The 21892-nt window shown below is 38.5% G+C and overlaps 1 protein-coding gene across 7 annotated transcripts in view; it reads left to right on the top strand.

Annotated features, from left to right (window-relative positions):
* The first annotated feature begins 5377 nt into the window (after positions 1 to 5377).
* Positions 5378 to 21892, top strand: part of adcy6b (adenylate cyclase 6b) — a 36927-nt gene continuing 20412 nt past the window's right edge. Inside the window, exons 1-4 of one of the 7 annotated variants that reach the window (XM_043224803.1) lie at positions 6838 to 6982; positions 7148 to 7300; positions 8892 to 9072; positions 9505 to 10393. In XM_043224803.1, the coding sequence (XP_043080738.1) occupies positions 9506 to 10393 (888 nt within the window). In that variant the 5' untranslated portion in view covers positions 6838 to 6982; positions 7148 to 7300; positions 8892 to 9072; position 9505. Of the gene's footprint in view, positions 5393 to 6837; positions 7084 to 7147; positions 7301 to 8888; positions 9073 to 9504; positions 10394 to 21892 lie in introns of those variants that run through there. The other 6 variants (XM_043224802.1, XM_043224806.1, XM_043224804.1 and 3 more) reach the window with 6 other exon arrangements.

Here is a 21892-nt window from a genome sequence, read left to right as displayed (position 1 = left end):
GGAGAGCAAAGGAGGGGGCCCATCAATTTGAGTTCCATATGAGTGGTGCATGTGAATAAAACATGAACAGAGGCTTGAAATCCACAATGTTATCAGAGCAGAGACGGAAAGAGAGAGCAGGCTAAATTTCTGGCAGGATGTTGGCAGCGCTATAAGCTCATTCGGTCCTTGTGTCTGTCAGTCCTGTCCCATGGACTTGCTCACTTGGTTGAACCCTCTGGCATGCATTATGTATGAAACCTCTTAAGAGCTTGAGTTTGGAGTTTAAAACTTTTTCGAAATTGCGGGCTGTGGGCAACTGTTTTCCTTAGTCATTGTAAAAGCCATACGACCACAAAGACCTCTTTAAGAACTTTAACTTTAAGATCTGCAAATCCATTTAAAATTATGAGAATGAACTAAATAATGAATGAGTAAATAAACAAACAAATAGCAAATCACAAATGGCAAAATGGGTTTGAGCAGTCGAACATAAACGTGCTGCTTGTCTGAAATAACATGCGCGCACACACACACACACACACACACACACACACACACACACACACACACACACACACACACATACCTAGAGAGAAGGAAAGTGATATAAAGAAAAATCGGTTCATGCTGCAGTCTCAAACTAGAAAATGAAGAGAAAAGATGTTTTTTACACTCTTTAGAGTAATATCAAGAGAAACACTGTCTAAACTAAAATAAACTCTACAAAGAAGCAGAAGACATAATGTGGACTGAGTCAGGTGTTGCATAACGTGTTTGTGTTGTTCTGCTGTCTCTCAAGGGAGCAAACACACAGTAAACAGTTGGGAATTAACAGGGAACACTATGCAAAAAGCAACGACTGGACCGTTCTTTCTCAGTGGAAGGTAGAACCTTTTTATTTACAGGAAACCTCTCCAAATGAACGCTGTATAGGTTCTAAACACTCACTGTTTATGGATGAGGCACTGACGGGTGAATTTGTCTGCGTCTTTAGTATACGTCAGGGTCTGGACAAAACTACAAGCATCTTGATGGGGACACAGACTTTTAATCAGATTTTTAGTGATGAAAATCACCAAACGTCACTACTAAACAGTGCGGCTGTGTCTTTAGCCACATGGCCTACATTGACTCTGGTTTACTGCGTTGTCAGCATCATGACCTCGCATGAATAAACACCCATAGGTAACCTGCATTTTTAATGGTACAGGTTTGAATCAGACCCGTGTAAATTCATCATTGACAGCAAACACAATGCACTGGTGAAAGGAAGGATTAGATTACCCTATTACTCATAAATAATGGAACAGCACTTTCACGTTGGGGCTTTAGGACTTATAGAGATAAAGATGGTTGGATCTAATATGAGCTGTATGTCCAGTTCAGTGTGCAGTGCAAAGTAAACAGGAACACATCTATCTATCTATCTATCTATCTATCTATCTATCTATCTATCTATCTATCTATCTATCTATCTATCTATCTATCTATCTATCTATCTAGATTTCTTCAGGCCATCCAACAGAGATGAGGTTTTTTTTTCTTCATGAGAGCAGTCCGTAACCTGTTTTGCTTGTAAATGATGCATGTTCTGTGCATATTTCTAAGGCAACTTTTTTTTTTTTTTTTTTTTTACTATAGCGAAAGCAGTAAATCTGTTTCTTTACGATACAAATTCATTTACATTTTGCATGGCCTAAGGGTGTGAATTTTATTTATTTTTAGCAATTTGTAATTTTTGGGTGGACTATTCCTGTAAAGTGTAAAGTTAAATGTATGTTTTTGATCACATTCTTTTTGCTGTTGTCGTCAAATGCATTTCGATCATGCCAGATGTTTTAGTAGAGATCTTACAGTTCTTTTCAATTGCTAACAAGCGTTTTCCAATACTTAAATGACCTTTTCTAAACTCTTAACACAGCAACACACTAACATCACACAATTAGCCAAATAGTTATTTTTCTGTCCAAAACCATATTTTGTTAAATAAATACAAACTCTCCATTTAAAAATGCTGAGTGCCTTTTTCTACATATACTAACCTGATTCAAAATTGAGTATACTGTATATAAAACATGTTTCAGTTCTACCTGCATATAATAGACAATATAATTTGTAATTTAGCCTTCAGTTTACTTTCCACTAAAACCCATCACAAAAAAAGTAAAAACAGTAACTGTGACCTTTTAATCTGACAATTCCTGTTATTGTAATTGTGAGTTTACATCTTGCAATTCAGACTTTAACAGAGTTGTGAAATACTGAAATTCACAATCGCCAGAAAAACAGTCAGAATTCTAAGATAAAGCCACAATTAAGTCTTCATTTCTGAAATGCTGTGTTTAAGCATTTGTAAATAAGACCAAAAAGATCCATGATTTTGATTTGGGGTAAACTTATATGAAAAGAAAATGTAAGCATTTTAGATTGTGTTAATGGTATGGTTACAACAAATGGATGTTGTGCTAATTGCGTTTAAAGTTTTGAAACTGTGATCAGACAAAGGGATGTTAGCAATAGAACAAAAAACGAAAACGTTAATGCAGAGCAATCACACAAGAAAATACAAGGAAAATGTTTCATAGTGTAGCATGTCACTCTGTGGTTGTCTCTGCATGTTATGTTAGCTACAAAAAGAACAAAGAGCAATAACGTTCAGCATGTTCCAGTCTGTTTCCCATGATGCACGAGGATACTGTAGCTACTCTCGTTTTTCACTGATCTGGCACTTTGGATGGGAACAGTAGGCTACTTGCAGTGCTGTCTATTTTAGATTGAACTATTGACTTTTGAAGGAGGTTATATCAATGTCACATAGACAAAGGAGTTTTGTAAGCTCTCTCTCACACACACACACGCACACACACACACACACACACACACACACACACACACACACACACACACACACACACACACACACACACACACACACACACACACACACACACACACACACATCAGTGTAAGCTAGAACGGATTTTTCATGACGTTATGAACACCAGGCAAAATTTAGTTATTGCTGCCCTCTGGCGATCATTTTGAAGTACTGCAATACTGCAATTATTATGTCATGAAAACGATTTAGAAGAAATATTAGAATTAAATGGAAAGAAATTTAATTAATCTATTATTTTATTTGCATACGAAATTAGCTACTGAAACCTTAAACTCTGGACTCTTATTGCTTGTGTTTGTCGAAGAAAGGCTTCATGACATTCGACATTTGCAAACACTGAATCTGATCATGAAGCAAACGAATCGCTTAAAATAATCAAATCCTATCTATTTATAAAACAAAGAGCAGGTTTACCCTGGGAAGAGCAAACTATAAAGAATCATTAAGTAAAGAAGATTGTCATATTTAGTAATATAAATAAGATATTTCATTTTTATAAACCCTAGATGGCAGTACACTGCAAAAAATAATTTTCAAGGTTTGAAACAGGACAAGGATTATTGAGGTTTTTCGATAAATAGTATTTCAGAATTTACTTCAAAATACCATATATTAAGTGGGTTAATTGCCATTTCATAATAGCATAATAAGGCATATAGCTTTAATATAATAATTAAGTCTCCTGGTAAATTTAATAATGATCAAATCAAATTATTTCCCTTGCTGCGCTGCCCCCATGGAATGCTGATTTATCATCTTTATAAATGTTAAATATCGCTGACTGAACATGTTATAAATAATATAGTATATTAAAATAATACCAGTGAAATACAAGCAGTATTTAACAGCAGCACAAGGGTGAGAGGAGGCATGCGATCAGATGTGTGGTTATTGTAGAACAAATCATTTAAATGTCAACTAGACTAATAATGCAACAGAGACAAAATACACATAAAACACTGGAATAATACTGTTTTAAAGCTGCTGTTTTGTCACCGATAGAATCTGCAGAAAGTGTAGTTTTGTCTCTGACCTCCAATTTCATGCTTTGCTTGGGGCTGCTGAAGATTTAAGACAGGAAATTAAAACTTCAGACAGAACCGAGTCAGAACAGAGGCTTGCAGAAGGTAAATGTGCTGGAAGGAGGAGGAAACTAGTGTGGGAGTTGCTGTGGAAGGCCAAAGCCCAGCTCCTATAACTCAAAGTTCATATCCTAAAATATTTTCATTCTTGCTGTAAAAGTGGGATAAAGGTTTATTTGAAAGTTAAAGTGTGTGAGCAGTTATTGATCTGGGTGGTAGGTGCCTTACTGTAATGGGAGGAAGTGTTTTTTTTTAAAGTGACATTGTGTTTGGAGTATTTGTCTGTACTCAGACATGCATATATTTGCTTATATAAGATTAAAAGTTTAGTGTCAAAAGTTTCTCTCATCTTTTGACCAATGACATCCTACCATATGTATATTGCACTCACAATATTCTATTCTATTCTATTCTCTTCTATTCTATTCTATTTAATATTACAGTACACATTTGAATATATTTTGATCCACACTCTTAAAATGAAGGTACTTCAAGACGCAATAGAAGAACCTTTTGTCTAAATGGTTCTATAAAGAACCTTTAACAAATGAAGAACCTGTCTGTTTCACAAAAAGTTTCTTTGTGGCGAAAGAAAGTTCTTCAGATTATAAAAAGCTAAGAAAGAGACGGTTCTTTAAAGAACCTTTGACTGAATGGTTCTTTGTGGAACCAAAAATGTTTCTTCTATGGCATCATTATGAAGAATCTAATTCTAAAATCTAATGTCTAGCGTAATTCAATATTAGAGCATTGAATATATGAAAAAAAGGTAATATTTACTATAATAATATGCTAGTATAATGCTTTTCTGGATGTATTTTCCTTGCTATTTCCATTTTCCATAATTGTAAAAAAATAATAAGTGTTTATGTAATTGTCAGATGGTCAGACCCTCTCACAAAAGGTGGCAAATCTATATCATATTGATTTATATACAGCGTTGTAAATGAAAACTATGGTAGAGCATATGTTTTTTAACACCTGCTTGCTGTCAATGCAAAAGGACATGAAACCAGTTTCACGTGTTTGTATTTTTCTATTGTCTGTTTAGGAGCCCGATTTAAATAAATCAGCCGACGGTTGTAAATTACAACGCGTTAAGACGAAAGTGGGGATTTGCTGTGTGAAATCCACCTCAGTAAAAACAAATCAAAAAAATAAAGCATGACCACAGAGGACACTAGTCACAGCTCTGACAAGGAGACCAAACTGCACTCAAAGGTTGTGTGTTCTGTAAGCAGAACAAATAAAGCTTTATTTGCATAGTGGGGCCACTAACCAGTCACACACACACACACACACACACACACACATGCATGCACAAGCGCATATTGTTTTTATCAGCGTAGAATCCCGAGGCAAGGCTCACAATGGAGTTTTAAAAAGCAAAACAGAAAGAAAACACTGTCCAGAACAACCACTTTAAAAGGTAGTGAAGCCAGTCTGTTTGTCATGTACTGTCATGTAATTATTCTGATGAAAAACATACACTACTAGTCAACCGTTGGGACACACCTACTCGTTCTTTATTTTTACTATTTTTAACCTTTTATAATAATACCATAAAAACACAAATGGAAGTACGGGACTTTATGTCGCGAGCTGAACAAAGATTATATTTTAGCTTCATAAACACAGCCACCCTTTACCTCGATTGCAGCTCTGCATACACTCGGCTTCCCCAGTAAACCTTTAAACAGCATTAAATGAATATCTACGCACGCTGAACACCTGTTGCCTGCTTTTCTTTCAAATGTATCGTTTCACGTTTTATTTCAAACGAAACATTTGTGAAGGAATTCACATGCAAATACAACTATATCCAACAATTTTATTTATTTGCATTTATTTATGAGAACCGTGAAGTCAGTCAAGTGTGTCCAAACCTGTGGCTGTTAGTGTGTGTTTACACAACACACAGCAATTAAACATCTTTAGTGTCAGCACGGGGAATGTGTGAAACATCTCATATGTGTGATATTCCATGATCTGTTTTAGCACAAACACATAGAGCAGAAAACTTAGAAGCTTAGAAGCTACATTAGTGATGACCTCTTATAGGCGCAATGTTTATTTATTTATATTGCTGGTTTACTGTAGCCTACACCTCTGAACTCTATAAGCAGAAACCTGTTGACATATCAGATTTGACACAAAACGTTTTTGCTATATTTTCGACTAGTTATGCACGTTAGTTGGCCTTATTATGTTTTTATGTTTGAGTACATGTCTGTATATAAATACAATCAGTACAAAACCGGACAAAATTGATAAATTTATCACAACACAGTAACAACATTCTGTAAAATCAAGCATTTACTGTACTTATTAAAAACACATTTTTGGAATATGACACTTTTAATTTTGACACTTTTAAACATTCAAACGAGATTTTATCAAGCCAACTTGAATTTTTCCAGTTAAGTCTACATTTTAAGTCTACTTTTGCACTGGCAATTATTCACTGAATTGACCAATTCTTTTAAGGTAAGTGGTTGCAACAAATGTAATTTTTTAGCTGATTTAAAAATGCAGCTAAAATAAATGGTTTGCAACCACCTACCTTTAACGTAGCAGCGTTTCTTCCCAGTCTAGATGTAAAATCCTCACAGTGGGGACTTTCCAGTAAATATTACACTTTTCAGACTAAACTTACGTCTAACTAACCTCATGTCTTCAACCTTTTCGCATTTCTGCGTTTTCAATACCATTCGGCTTGTTTATTAAGCCTGCCCTCGTGGTATTTGGGCTGGTCACCGAAATGTCAAATATGTAGCTGCTTTTACTGTCTATGTGGAGACATTTGCTCCCCACAATGTAGGCAACACCAAAGCCACACACACACACACACACACACACACACACACACACACACACACACACACACACACACACACACACAGAGAGGCTGCACCTCTAGGGGGACTCCAGACTTCAGTGGATAGTAGCAGCGCGTGAAGAAGCGTGAAGGCGAACGTGACCGTATCAGCGGCGTGCGCGAGAATGTAACCATCGCCCGGTCAGTGACTCGCGGTTAAACACGCTCTCGGTCGAGCGACAGCTCCGCTCCGAGATTTCGCGATTGAAGCGCGTTGCGCTGCTGATTCATGGGGGCTTTCGGTGAGTGCCGCTTGCCCTACGGATGTGCTTTCGCTTACTCTCGAAACGTGTGCTTGTTTTGCAGCGTGTTTTGCGGGGCTTGTTAGCGGCGGCAGCGGCAGCGGCGTAAGAACCTCGGGCAACATGTTACAGTTGCAGCGGTCGTAGAGGAAAGCGATTTAACAGTAGAGTAAGGATAGCTGCGTTTGTCTTTTGAGATCGGTCTCTTCAGGATCAGGTATGTTGAGCTTGCAGTAACCTCACTGCAAAGGGGCTCTGTAATGCACTGCACTGGAAACCAGACACATTCTCCACATTTCGGAGTTTGTTTATGGTGATTACTTGTTTGGCAACTGTGGCAGGATTTTAATGTAGTGGGAATAAATCATGCCATTGCACTGTATAGGTCATGAGATTGTATAGTCATTCAGTCTTAAGCTTGTAGGCTCTCATGGTATTGCTTTTGAGGTATAGACACATTCTAAGTAGGTTACACTGATTGTTTTGTGTGTGTGTGTGTGTGTGTGTGTGTGTGTGTGTGTGTGTGTGTGTGTGTGTGTGTGAGGTGTTAAAATAAAGGCTTTTTCTCCTAGACATTAGACATTACTCTTTATAGTTTTACTGCAGCAAGTTAAACGTTTTATCATCCCTTACTTTTTTCCCCCTCCTGTCAGTATTGAATGAATGGTTGAATCTTCCTGCCAAGTTAAATTAGTGCTTGCAATCGAATGTGAAGCCACAATGTCTCTAGAGTGGGATCCATGAAGGAAAAACCAGCCCGTGTTTCCCACAGACCACCGTAACTTTATTTAGATAGCTGTGTTTGATTTTGATCAATAATATACATCCTGCCTTTCAAGCTTGCGCATTAAAGGGAGTCGAATTTTGACGCTTATTTTTGACATGTAGGTGGTTTTTCTTCCACAGTTATGTTTTTATTCACGATTGTAGGTTAAAAATAAAGTGTAGATGAAATGTTTATCTCGGAACTGTCAACATTTCTTTTTAATAATTTTTATTTTCACAACTGATACAAGACGGTGTATATATTGTGTGGGCTGTAAAGTAACATTTTGATGTAATTGTGGTTCAAATCTGTATTTCAAAGTTAAATTGGAGTTGGTTACGTATTATTTCATTTCCAGACAGTTAGTCCTTAAAAAATCGTTTGAACTCACTAATGCTTCTGACATGAGGTAAAGTGGTGACTCATCTGAGCAAATTTGGGGAAGCATGGACAATTTAATCTGAATTACAGAGTGTTGACTTATGATGACACACGGGGCCGTAAGTCCTTTGTTGTCAGACAGCAAGCTAGAAACCGGCCTGTGTTTATATTTTGGGAAAATGTTCCTGTCTTAACCACAAAAATGGTGTGTTTTAGCTTTGAAAGTCAAATCCTAGGCAATTGGACAATCGGATTAACCTTTTTCAAACTTTGCATTTGTGATGTTCTATTTTTCCTCATGCATTCGTAGGTTTACTGTGAGATTGATTGGTCGTTTTTAGCATCAGTCAATTCTAGCTATAGGGTATTTCCTCTTATTTTATTTTCAGTTCTTTTAATTTGCTCTCATGTGAATTAACATTTCTGAGAAAGCAGAATAGCCGGTTAATTACAGCCCGAAATCAATAGTCTTTACTAACCTATTGAGGCATAAACATGAGTAAACACATATTAATGTCAACAGCGAATTCAGCAACAGCTATTAGAGAAAGTTATTACCGGTAATCAGACACTGATAATCTCAGAGAGGATTGTCTTGTGCCTTTTTTCGTTTTCACGCTTCACTCATGCTGCATGTGCTCTATTTGTTTTGTACCAGCAGACTCAGGTGGCTGAGAGATGCAGAGATCTTGGCGCTATATGAGGATTTTCTGTTGACCCTGTGCTTAAGTGGGTGTCGTGGAACTTGACAAACCCTGTGCTCAGAAAAATGCTGGTAATATTAGCTCTATACACTAGAGTAAATGCAGTGCCTTGCTAAAAAGAGCAGTGCCGCCACACAGGTAAGTCAACCTCGCTAAACATCTTGGCAGCTTTCGCTGTGTAAATACGCTACCAGTTAAAAGTTTAAATACAGCTGACTGACTACGCTTCTCATGATTCTAAAAACCCTGTGATCTAAAACTCATGCTTAAATGCTTGGAATTAATTGTGTAGGCAAATATAAATAGCAGTTATGTAGGAATTTAGAAGGAAAGGCCTTCAGTATTGTAAAAAAAAAAAAAAAAAGAGCTACTGGAAAAAAAAAACTTTATATGAAAAAATATTGTATAGTGTGTTTATAGTAAGTTTAATTGTGTATATTTTATTATTTAGAATTTAATATTTTTTGATGCTGATAGGACAAATAAAATAATAAATAAATAAAATAATATGTTTATTTAATTATTTTGAAGCAAAGTTTCTGTTCTTACAGACCTTCTTTTTGCTTTTAGAATGTCTTGGGTCAATGGCTTTAAAGCTGCAAGAGTGGACAACCATAAGACGGCATGGGGTGAGCGCAACGGCAGGAAGTCAAGGCGTAAGAGGGGCTCGTCCCTGTGCAACCCACGCTACATGAGCTGTCTACGGGACCCCGAGTCTATGGAGCCGCCTTCACAACACTACTCCCGTGCAGCAGGGGGCGCCACCAGCAGCAACTTCAGCACACGCTGCGTTTGGCAGGAAGACCATTATGGCAGGAAGGGTGATGTGGGTCTGAGAGCCGTCGACCTGGCCTTTGAAGATTCTGAGACAAAGCAAACGAAAGATGGAGATGACCCCGATGACAGTGGAGAGGAGAGGAAGGGTCCCGATAGGTGTTTTTTGACTTGCTTGTTGCGCCTAGCTCACGTTTTTCAGTCCAAGAAGTTTAAGTCTGCCAAGCTCGAGCGACTTTATCAGCGGTACTTCTTCAGACTCAACCAGAGCTCTCTTACAATGCTCATGGGGGTCCTGGTTGTGGTTTGCGGGGTTATGCTAGCGTTCCACTGCGTCCAAGGTCCACCAGATGTGGCGTTCGCCTCGGTGCTCTCCGTAGCCATGGGCCTGTTCTTAGCCTTGATGGTGGTGTGTAATAGAAACGGCTTCCACCAGGACTACATGTGGATCGTGAGCTATTTGGTCATGGCGGTGTTAGTGGTGGTGCAGGTGTTTGGCTTGTTGATGGTGCATCCACCCAGTGCATCTGAAGGGATATGGTGGACAGTGTTCTTCATCTACATCATCTACACACTGCTGCCGGTGCGAATGAGAGCAGCCGTGATCACTGGAGCTGTGCTGTCCACCATTCATATGATTATGGCATGGAGACTTAACCTTCAGGATTACTTCCTTACTAAACAGGTATTTGTACGCTTCTGATACAATTAAAACGAAGAGGAATAGTACACACAAATATAAAAATTAGGCTGTTGTTTGCTTAACCTCATGTTGTTTAAACCCTGTTGTATGCTGCTTTTTTGTTCTGTGAAGCACAAAAGTAGAAGTTTTTAATGAAATCCTAGCTCTTGGTATACAACAAAAATTGCTATGTCCAAAAAGTACAAAAAAGACCATTAAAGTGCTCCATCTGAAGCCATATGAAAGCAAAACAGTCCTAAATGTTTTAATAATTTTAATTATTAGTAGTTTTCTTGATTTGCTTATCCCCAATGCTTGCATTTTTCGTCTTATTTATTTATTCTTACAATTTTGACAATATGTAAATAAGACTGCTATATAGAATGCTACTTTTTATTCTCAAGTGAGAATTAAAGTTGAGATTCACTTGCGTGTACAATTTTGTAATTTTTTATTTTTATTAGAATGTTTTCGTCTTTCTTGAGCTTGTCGGTTCTGGCCTTTGTGAAAATGCATCAGAAATGTTGCACAGAAAATAATAACAGCATATAAATTTAAAACAGCAAGAGAACGAGGAATAATTCAACCACAAAAAATATTCTGTCTTTATTAGAAGACAGAATATTTATTGTGGTTGAATTATTCCTTTTAATATACAGGAAACTGTCCAGCATGAGAGATTTGTAATTTTTTGGTACGTGCGCATTAGCACTAGAACTCTTTGAAGAAAAGAATTGCTCATTATTTACACCACATGTTGCAATTCCACAGTGGTGGAGAATAAGCTCCAAGTAACTGATCAGTTGAAGGCACAATCTTTCACATCTCCGCATTCTTTGGAGTCACAGAGTTCAGTGGATAATTGGTTATTGTTTGAAGGCTTTGATTGTTTCAGTACTTTTAAAGGAATGCCTGGCATGACAGTTTCGGTCTGCTTTGTAGATGCATCGTAGTTGGCAAAATTCTGTTTCAAACTTTGCTTAGTCCTTCACTGCTCTTACTATGATGCATTTAACATGCAGGGGCTAAAATGCGTCTATTGTGTCAGCTCCACGTTCGATGTGATCTAGTGCTGACACTGTTAATACTGGTTCAGTGAGCTTGGGCTTTTGCGTGTTTGCTCCTTAGACAGCTGGGCTGTGGGCTTTCTACTTGGCACTCAGCATGATAGAAATGGATTGGGATAATGGCTGCTGATTGACTCGGGCCATGGCTCGGAGCATGTACTTGTAGATTCTCGTCATAGACATTTGGGATAGGTTCCAGCCCTGTGGGCAATCAATGCAGGACAAAAGTCCATTGGTTGTGTGGCTGCTTAGTGCCTTATATAAATGCTCTCTCTGCAGAGGGCGATCAAGGTATGCCTCCATGTACGCTCTGCGATCTTTTGTTCAGTACATTGATGAGAAAAGTCTTGTCTTGAGGATGGTAGTAGTTGTTCGGTATTCTTGTAGTTTACAAATCGTTGCCTTTTAACTTTCTATCTGACATTTTTGTCGGTTATACACATATTCTTACTCTGTGAGTTCTTTTGTAAGCTGTGCACATATTTGGCCTTTTTTAAGAAGACAAAAAGGGTTCTATCTACACAAGTCTATGGAATGCAAAAAACTTTGAAGCTCAATATCTCAGCTCAGAATGCAGATAGAACCTTATAATTCTAAGGCGACGAAATGTAGAGCGGCCTGTCAATTTAATTAAAAAGAATTGTATAATATCCTAAATGTCTGGGACAGTGAAGACATTTTATAATACAAAATTGTTTTATTTAAAAAATTATTTTTATTGATTAAAGTTTTTTTTTTTTTTTTTTTTTTGAAAGAATATTGATTTACACACACAATAATAAGCAACTTATATCACCTTTAAAATAATTGCCAAATCAGCATATTTGAATTATTTTTTTTTTTACTAGTGCTATAACCAGTCTAAATAAAGCATCCGCTAGTTATGACTAGTATAAGCACATGGTTTTCTTTTTCATCCTTTGCCCAAACAGGCTGATCAGAGATATGCAGATATACCTCAGAAAGCTCGTCTACTGTTCATTCCCTTTATCTCTCTCCCTTCTCCATTCTGTCTGTCCACCACCATCCCTCTCACACCCCTGCCCTCCTTCTCGCTGTGCTGTTTGCGTGTCCCTCCGAGATGACCAGCAGTGCAGTGCAGATAGAGCAGGTCAGTGGGCGATCACCAGCGGGACAATAGCTGTCTTTGTGAAGATACACACTGATGGGGTGGTGCGGGGCGGAATGTGGTGACAGGAATGGCTGGGGATCGACAGTATGAAATAGCGCCGGACTGACGTGCTGGGCTGGAAAAAGACAGCCAGCCCAGGCCTTTCTTTCGCTCTCTCTGTCTCTCTCTCACTCACTTGTAGTCACGAATTCCCTTTTCACAACAGGGCTTGTGAGATGGCCCTCAGTCGTGGAAGCCGCAGAGGTTTTATGTACATGGCATGCCGCTGTGTGGGTGAAAAGCTCCATACTGCCGCTCTCTTAAACTTCTGGCCTGATTGCAGGAAGGGAAGTATTTAATTGATTTTGCTGTGTAGATCTGGGTAATTGACATGAAGTACTTCTGTTAAATGTTGCTACGTTCTGCGGCGTGCCATGCTGTGGCACATCTTAAAAGGCCTTTTGTAATTATGATAGAATAAATATAAGGCAAATAATTATAACTTAAACCTGAACAAATGGGATATTACACATAATATTTTGTACACGGTATACATAAATATGTTTTCTAAAGAAAAAACATTATATAGGTAAAACAGGTTATTGCATCATTAATTTAAATAATGTTCATAGTGTTAAGTTTTGGTTTGGTAAGTAATGCACAGATTTCACAATTTATTAAATTAGCAATAGGTATACAATAAAATGGCTATTTATCTATTTATTTATTATTTAAAATAAATCACGTCATGGACAATTGCCCACTTGCAGCTCTGTATGGATACAAATGTAAGGCAAAGGCTGTTGCTTAAATGGAAAATATGTTCGGTCACTTGGTCCAATTGCTTATTGGCAGGTGTGGAACTGTTTATCTCTCGAATTTTGGCATTGGCATGTAATGCACAGTTTTCACTCATTCAATCAATTCCCACACATGTAAATATAAAGCCAATTAATTGAAAAAGGCATATTATGGAGAACTGCCCACTTACAGCTATATATGGATAAAAATGTATCGTCAAGCCTGCCGTTCAAATGGAAAATATGGTCGGACTGCTTATTGGCAGGCGTGGGACTGTTTATGTCCCGAGATGCAAGTTTTTTGGTTGTCATATAGAGAGGCGGCAGACACTGTGATTCACTGGCACTATGTGACTCCAGTCTATGAGAGCACCTGTTCTGTGGCGTTTGTTCCAATATTGTCCCATGGGGTTAACTAGGCTCATGAAGAGACCAGCAAATTAGAGACATAAATGTAACACCTTTTTCAGAGACTCCAAGCTGAATGTGTTATTTTTAGCCAAAGACCTGGTTACACGCTTGTGTATAGTAGCTAATTTAACTGATGCATAGCCGGGACCACTAAATATATAGACTTAATTGATTCCTGAAAGCAAAATTCCAGGGAAATTCTTGATGAAAATAAACATTGACTTTATATACTAAAATCAATTTTTGTTAGCGTCTTCGTACCTGGTATTGTGCGAACAGAAAAGAGCAGTTTTATCCAGATGCCCGTAGCACGTATGATAGCTAGCTCAGGGGGAAAAACCTGTTTGTTCAATGCTGTGAGTTGTTTGGAGATGCAGTGATGGCAGAGAAACAGATTACTGTACTTGAGTGTTTGAGTATCACAAGTTTTAACAGTACATCAGGAACATCAAGATCTTAAGAACAATGCATTTGTCGATAAAGAATGCATGTATGTAGATACACGTGTGAGCTCAGCGCCGGTCTATAGTTGTTTGGTTTTTGAATGATGAAAAATGGGCCCCTGGAGAAATATCAAATGGCATTACTGGAGAAGTATTGAAATGATTTTGGCTCACTAGTTGTTGGTGCTCCAATTGTATAATTGTATTATAATTGTATAGCCTTCAGTTTTTATTCAGAAAATGCTTCCTTTTAAAAAGTAGTAAATGATTTATTACTTATATTGTTTAGTTAATTATATAAACTAGTTTATAATAGTTCAAACTTCTATAAATCATATTAATAAAAATGTGTATTATTTATTTTGTATTTGTATAAATAAAAACATTTTTATGGTAGTATATTACAATAGAAATATTTTGCTGTTTTATTTTATATCAAACAGCAAACAATGAAGGTCACGTGCAGCATATATTTGTATTTGTATAATTTTCTTTCTGGAGGTCATACGCTTTTTTGATATTTCTTTCTTTTTTTTTTATTGACATCCGTGAGGTGTTATGTTGAATGCCATTGGCTTTCATTTGATAAATAAGAGCAGTTGCAGCATTCTTTGAAATGTCTTCTTTTGCGTTCTCCTAAAGAAAGAAGAAAAGGCTTATAACGATGTGAGAGTAAGTAAGTGACAGAGCTTTCATTTTTCAGTTGAACCGTTACTTTGAGGAACAGAAATGCCTAATTGGAATTTGATTTAGAATCGCTTAGTTTATTATGATTCTAATATCCTGTCTTTTAAAATCTAATTTAATATGCCCAACAACATTGCCATAAAGTGCAAAGCTAACAAACACAAGTCTCAAAATTGTAGTGCCAACAGCTGTTTTGCCTGCTGAGCGATCAATCAAAACTTCTGGCTGACCTCAGGTCAACCTCAAGATTAGCTCTTGCTCTGCCCTCAGCGTTGTGACCACTGTGCCTGACTAATCAGCACGGGACGTAAATTAGGGTTTAATGATAAGTGCGATGTTATACTCGATACGCATGTGAGAATAAAGGTAATAATACTAGCATGGCTAATAATAACATTTTAATGGCTGATCACATCAAGGCCTGTAATAGCAGACTCTCTATGGTTTCTTAATGACCGGGGCTTTCTCACTCAGAACAAACACTGGGTTTTAGCACTCTGACTGCCAAATGTCACGTATTAGGATTCCAATAATAGTGGTAAACTTTAATTAACATGGCACACAGGCTGTGGTTCACCCTTGTTTTGTTTTTTTTCTGATTTTAAGAAACAAAAGCTGGAAAAGGGTTAGAAAAACAAACTAAGGAGAGAATAATATGGTGAGTCATAACATTTCACCAAAGTTTACCCCACACAAATTGAATTAAAACTCTGTTATGCTCTGCCGCAAAGGCCAGTTCTCCATGCCTGCTCACAAAAAAGCACAAAAGTAATTTGTAATGACACATTTTTTTTCTCATTCAAAGCTATTATTATTATTATTATTATTATACTTTATGCTGCTTTTCTGTTATTCTTTTATTTGCTATTTCATGGAAAAGAACTGCGTGCACAGTTGTCAGAATCTCTTTTGTGTTTCACAAGTCAAACAGGTTTTTAACAGCACGAGTGATTGAATCCTTTTATAATTAGAGAATGGGGATTGTTACAACGTTTTATCAGGTTTATTTTCACACTTCATTGACATCTAAATTTAATCATCTCGGATTATTTAAGTATTGATGTGCTTTTAAAGTGTTGTCTTATTCTTGTCTTTTCGTCTGAGGAAACTATTGATTTCCACTCTTCTTCGTCTCCTCTATGTTTTCCACCTTTGTACCTTTAGGTCTGTCTCTTTCAGTGTATGTTTCATTGCACAGGGACCAATTGATGTTTTGTGGGATTTCAGGCCATCTTTTTTTGGATTCAGGCCATTGTGGCGACCTGTGTGCTTTTGCTGTGCATTGGAGGATTGAGGACTCTAAAAGGTTTAGGTGGTTTTTCGAGCAGTATGGCATTGCATTTGGCTCATTTGCTTGTAGAAAATTGCACGATTTGCCTCGGCAATTGTCATCACAGCCGCCAAGCTTAAATTCTGTGACTCGGACCGCTTAGAGCTCAATGTCTATAATCCTTAGATTAGGATAGCTTCACTTTCCTGCCATTTTTATTTTGGATTGCTTGTGTATTTGTGTGAAGGAACGCTGTGTTTGCTGTTCGACTTGAATTTGTCGAGCTCTACCCAGTGTCATTTTGCCCTTTCCAAGTTCATCATAATGATAAAAAATTCCTGACAAGGTGCTTTGAGGTCTCTCAGGAACATGACGGTTTCCTGTGAGAACTTTCTCCTAAACCAGTTTCTCTGTGTATTTATGTAAACAATGCGTACTGTCCATGTTGAGGAGGAGGAGGGGGTTACTGTCACGTGCCTGTCACGTGCATCACTGAGCTTGTCTGACCTTGTGTGCTTGTGACAGACAAGCTCGGTGTAGTCCTGGAGCACATTAGTACAGTGCTTAGAATAGAAATGAGGAACACATTTATATATTTTTTGACTTCAGATGTCAACAAGCAACTTGTCTCTTTTTCAGTTGTTTTTGTCATAAACTTTCTGTTAACCTCAAAATTAAATTGAGTTACTCATTCTTATGCTGTTCCAAACTCATATTTTTTTATATCAGACCAAATGTGATTTTAAAATGTGCAGTTTATAGTAACTACAGGCTTTTGAAGCCATACAATACCTTGAATTACCGTTTTTCAAAAAGTGTCTCATGTTCAAGTCTGCATTTGTCATAAAAAACTGTAGCATTTCTAAAAAAAAAAAATTGAAATAGTCTTCAGTGATACATGATCCTTATATACTAATTTAGTGCTTAAGAATCACTGATTATTGATATTAGCTGCACTTTATTTTTTGTGGAAACTTCCTCCACTGAATAAAAAATAAAAAAAAGTTACCACAACTTTTTATCTCACAATTCTGACTTGTGGGACTCCTGGGACCGCCACCTTACTGTAGCGGAGGGGTTTGAGTAACTGAATGATCCTAGGAGCTATGTTGTCAGAAGCTACAATGCCAATAGTAGGGTCTCCCAAGCCAAACAGGTGACATGCCAGACAAAGGCATTCAAAAGGCTGCAACGTCATCCGGTATGGCACAGCCAGGTCCCCACCCTGGAGCCAGGCCTGGGGGACTTCGACGCTCACGTGGGCAGTGCTAGTAATACCTGGAGGGGCATGAATGGGCGGAGCTGTCAACTGATGACCACGTAGTGGTTAGTTGGATCTGATGGCAAGAGAGGATGCTGAACAGCCTCGGCAGGCCAAAACATGCTGTGAGGATCTGTTGGGAATGTTTGGCAGAGCCCCCTGTCAGAGAGGTCTTCATCTCTCAACTCCGGCAGGGCTTTGGATCCCGAGGGAGGTGGGAGACATTGAGTCTGAATGGACTTATGTTCTCCGCCTCTATTGTCAAAGTGGTTGATCAGAAGAGGGACTGGAGGGTGTGTTCCAACTACAGGAGGATCACACTCCTCAGCCTCCTCGGAAAGTCTATGCAAGGGCATTGGAGAGAAGAATTTGTCCGATAGTCAAACCTCGCATCCAGGAGAAGCAATGTGGCTTTCGTCCTGGTCATGAAACACTGGACCAGCACTATACCCTCCTCAGGATACTGGAGGGGTCATGGAAGTTTGCACAACCAGTCCACATGTGCTTTGTGGATTTGGAGAAGGCATTCAACCATGTCCCTTGCGGTGTCCTGTAGGGGTTTCTCTGGGGGTATGGGGTCCGGGACCCTTTGCTAAGAGCTTTCCAGTCCCTGTATAACCAGAGCAAGAGCTTGGTTCACATTACTGGCAGTAAGTCAGACTTTCCGGTTTTGTCGGATTCTGGCAGGGCTGCCCTTTGTCACCGATCCTGTTCATTATCTTCATGGACAGGATCTTTAGGCGCAGCCAGAGGCCGGAGGGTGTCTGGTTTGGGGACCACAAGATCTCATCTCAGCTTTTTGCAGATGATGTTGTCCTGGGGCACTGGAGTGGTTTGCAGCCAAGTGTGAAGTGACTGGAATGAGAATCAGCACCTCAAAGTCTGAGGCCATGGTTCTCAGTTGGAAATGGGTGGCTTGTCCACTTCAGGTTTGTGGAGAGCTCCTGCCTCAGGTTGAGGAGTTTAAGTATCTTGGGGTCTTGTTCAGGAATGAGGGAAGGTTGGAACAAGAGATCGACAGACGGATCGGTGCAGCTTCTGCAGTAATGCAGTTGATGTACCAATCTGTCGTGGTGAAGAAGGAGCTGAGCCGTAAGGTGACGCTCTCGATTCACCGGTCAATCTATGTTCCTACTCTCACCTATGGTCATGAGCTTTGGGTCATAACCTAAAGGATGAGATCCCCGATACAGGCGGCTGAAATGGGTTTCCTCCGCAGGGTGGCTGGGTGCTCCCTTAGAGATAGATTGAGGAGCTTGGAGTAGACCCGCTGCTCATCCACATTGAGAGAGGCCATCGAGAGAGGCCAGCTCGGCATCTGTCTCGGGCATCTGTTCTGGAAGTGGAAGATGATGGATGGATGGAATGTCAGAATTGTTAGATGTAAACTTGCAATTTTGAGTTATAAAGTCAGAATTGCGAAATATTGTCACAAAAGTTGCAGTAACCTTTTTTTAATTTTTTTTAAATTTGGTGGTGCAAACTGGCTTCCTTAAAATCCACAGGAATCATTTGTTTGAAATCTATTTTGTCTTTACTGCCACATTTGATCAGCTTAATACAATTATTTATTTTCAGTTTATTTTACTCATTCTAAGCATTTTGGAAGGTGGTGTACATTTTTATTATGGTCAATATTAAACTTAAATTTAGGCTTCATTCAATTATAACTAACTAACTGAAAATAACTTTAGAACTATTGTACACCTATTGTTTTATTTTAGGTGTTCATTTTGATTGACCTGTTGTTTTAAGCCAAGCCAATTAAATGTGCGCTATCTGGATGCAAAACAATGAGTAGTTGTTGGGTTCCAGAATCTATGTAATACAGCGTTAAATTAAAAATATGATTGTGTTATTGCTCAGCAATGTCTTGGATGGTGGGCGGTGCTCAGGTGATGACTGAAGGAGGTGAGTGAGTAGATCGGACGTTACATTTTTACGAAAGTCCCAAAAAATCACAGCTATGTTATGCAGGCTGGATGCAATTTACTGTGGATTGAATATTGTGAAACTTATACTGTAGTTACAAAAGCCCTAGGCCTCATGTGTCATGAAAAAATCTAAGATTTTTCAGATTTGACAATATGCGATCTTTAGAACATTACTGCATGTTAAACATTACTCTGGATCCCTCACATCCAGCACACTCCCTCTTTGAACTGTTGCCATCTGTTCGATGCTACAGAGCAGCAGAACGGCCAGGCACATGAACAGTTTCTTCCCCCAGGCAGTCCGTATCATGAACACTTGACAATACATGTGGAACACACAACACTATTATACATTATTTATTTAACCCACATTCCATTTACATTCTTAAAATTGCACATATCATACCTGTACATATTAAATGTCTATATTATATATTGTGTTTTTGCTATTTTGTCCATTATTTTGTATATTTGTATATTTGTGTATTTCTTTTTTTTAAATCTATGTCATGTCTTGTTGCTGTCATTTTGTTCCAGCTTCTGTCATGCATAAACATACATAGTATTCTGATTCTGCATGAGGGTGACTAAATTATGACAGAATGTTAATTTTTGCACGAAGGTTTCCCTTAACTGTTAACAAATGGGTGAAAGAAACTCCAGTTTTATGACTCGCACACTGAAGCTTTTTGGGTCAGTGGTAATTTGTGGGTTTGTTTGGATCCCAGTTTGTTTTCCCTTGGCTTTCTGTTGGTGATCATTTGTAAATGGCTGTCATATGTCCTGAGCCCAAAGGCATCAAGACTATTGTACTATCGCTGAATATGTCTAATTCGCAGCTGTTTGTTTTGATGAAATAATTATTGTGCTATAATAGGCGAATGCATCTTTCGCCATACCGAGGGCACTTTTCATAGCCTAGAATCACACGACTGACTCTGTGGCCTATTTGTAAATTTGCTCTTTCTTCAAGCTGACATGGTAATTTATCGGGGACCCGGAGCCTCAAACTGTTATGAATGATAAAGAAATAAACCATCCCTTTTAGTACAACCTAGAGGAAGTGATTTAGATTCTACATGACCTGCATAGTGAGCTTCATATTGTTGTCTACATTTGGGCAAACTTTAACCTTAACCTCATATGCTTGCACAACAAATGCTTTTTCAATGTTTATGAGTGGACTTTAAATCCTCATAAACTACAATTTATTTGCCATATATCATAGCTTAAAAAGCCTGGTGGTAAAGTTGAGTTTCATATGCCTGCTTTTGAATGTTGTAGGGATGAGACCTCAGTAGATATGACAAGTTCATTTGAGGTCAAAAATGTTTTTATAAGTTTGCCTTTCCAGGAATTTTCTTGGTGAGGCGATTCACAGAGCACCCTTAAACCTTAAAGCCTTCTCATTCATGCTGCAAATACACCAGCAGCATTTGACAGTCCCTTCAAATAAACATAATGATTAAATTCTGGATATAGGCCTCAATGGACCTTTAACTAAATCCTAGCGTAAGGTCCTGCGCGTATATGTGTGTATATAACGTTACGTTTCTGGGCCGAGTTCCAGTTCGAGTAGGGCTTTGGCATTCTTATGTAACAGCCCTCTGAAACCAGAGCTTTCGCTCGACGGAGACTTCCCAGAAACTGACTGTTTTGCCTACTTATCTATTCATTTAGATGTTCTGCCGCCTCTTTTTTTTTTCTTTTTCACTCATTCTCCACCACTCCTCCTGCTCTAATTCTCTCTGATCTTGTTTGTTTGCTCTGTGCAGTGGCTCCTGAGATCAGGACTGGAAGATAGAGAGTTGATCTGTATGTTATAGCAGCTGTGTATACAGGGCTTCTGTGGATTTTGACCCATGGAATGGTTTTTAACTACTTTTTTGAAAGGAATAGTTAAATTAAAATCAAAGTACTTGTCATCGTTTGCTCACCCTCGTGTCAGCTGTAGGGCTGCAACAACTAATCGATAAGATCGATTATTATCGATCATGAAAATAATCGACAACGATTCTCATTATCGATTAGTTGGGTCTGTCCACAGTGCACGTCCAACTTCAGCCGGCCACGTCAAATTACAGCATTGAATAAAGCATTTCTTTGGACAAAATGAATCTATAATAGTGGAGGAAGAAACATAATTGAATGATGGGAGAGAAGTACGTGATTAAACTGCCCAAACCATGTGAATTCTTCATTTTAAAGTTCAAAGCTAATGCATTAGCGTAATGGCTTGCCCTGTCAGGCTCTTTGACAGATCGCGCGTTCATCCTCGGCGCCAAAACTTTACGTTTAGGGTTACATCCTTATCTCCAAACGTCATATATTTACGCGAGCATTTCCATTTTTACATGAAGGTCCGTCCTGTTTAGTAAATCCTTGCTGAATGAGCGCTGGCGCGGTAGGCGCGTGCACGCGCGTGTCAGACTAACGGAACTACACAGTAGAGAGAGACAGCGCAAAAAAACATTCATTGTGCTGAAATATGCGTTGCTGAAGTATATATTAAGGTATA

This window comes from Puntigrus tetrazona, chromosome 23 (assembly GCF_018831695.1).
Source record: "Puntigrus tetrazona isolate hp1 chromosome 23, ASM1883169v1, whole genome shotgun sequence".
In the NCBI taxonomy this organism is placed as follows: domain Eukaryota; kingdom Metazoa; phylum Chordata; class Actinopteri; order Cypriniformes; family Cyprinidae; genus Puntigrus; species Puntigrus tetrazona.
Note: the sequence above shows the minus strand (reverse complement) of the source record. Positions and strands in the feature narration are given on the sequence as shown.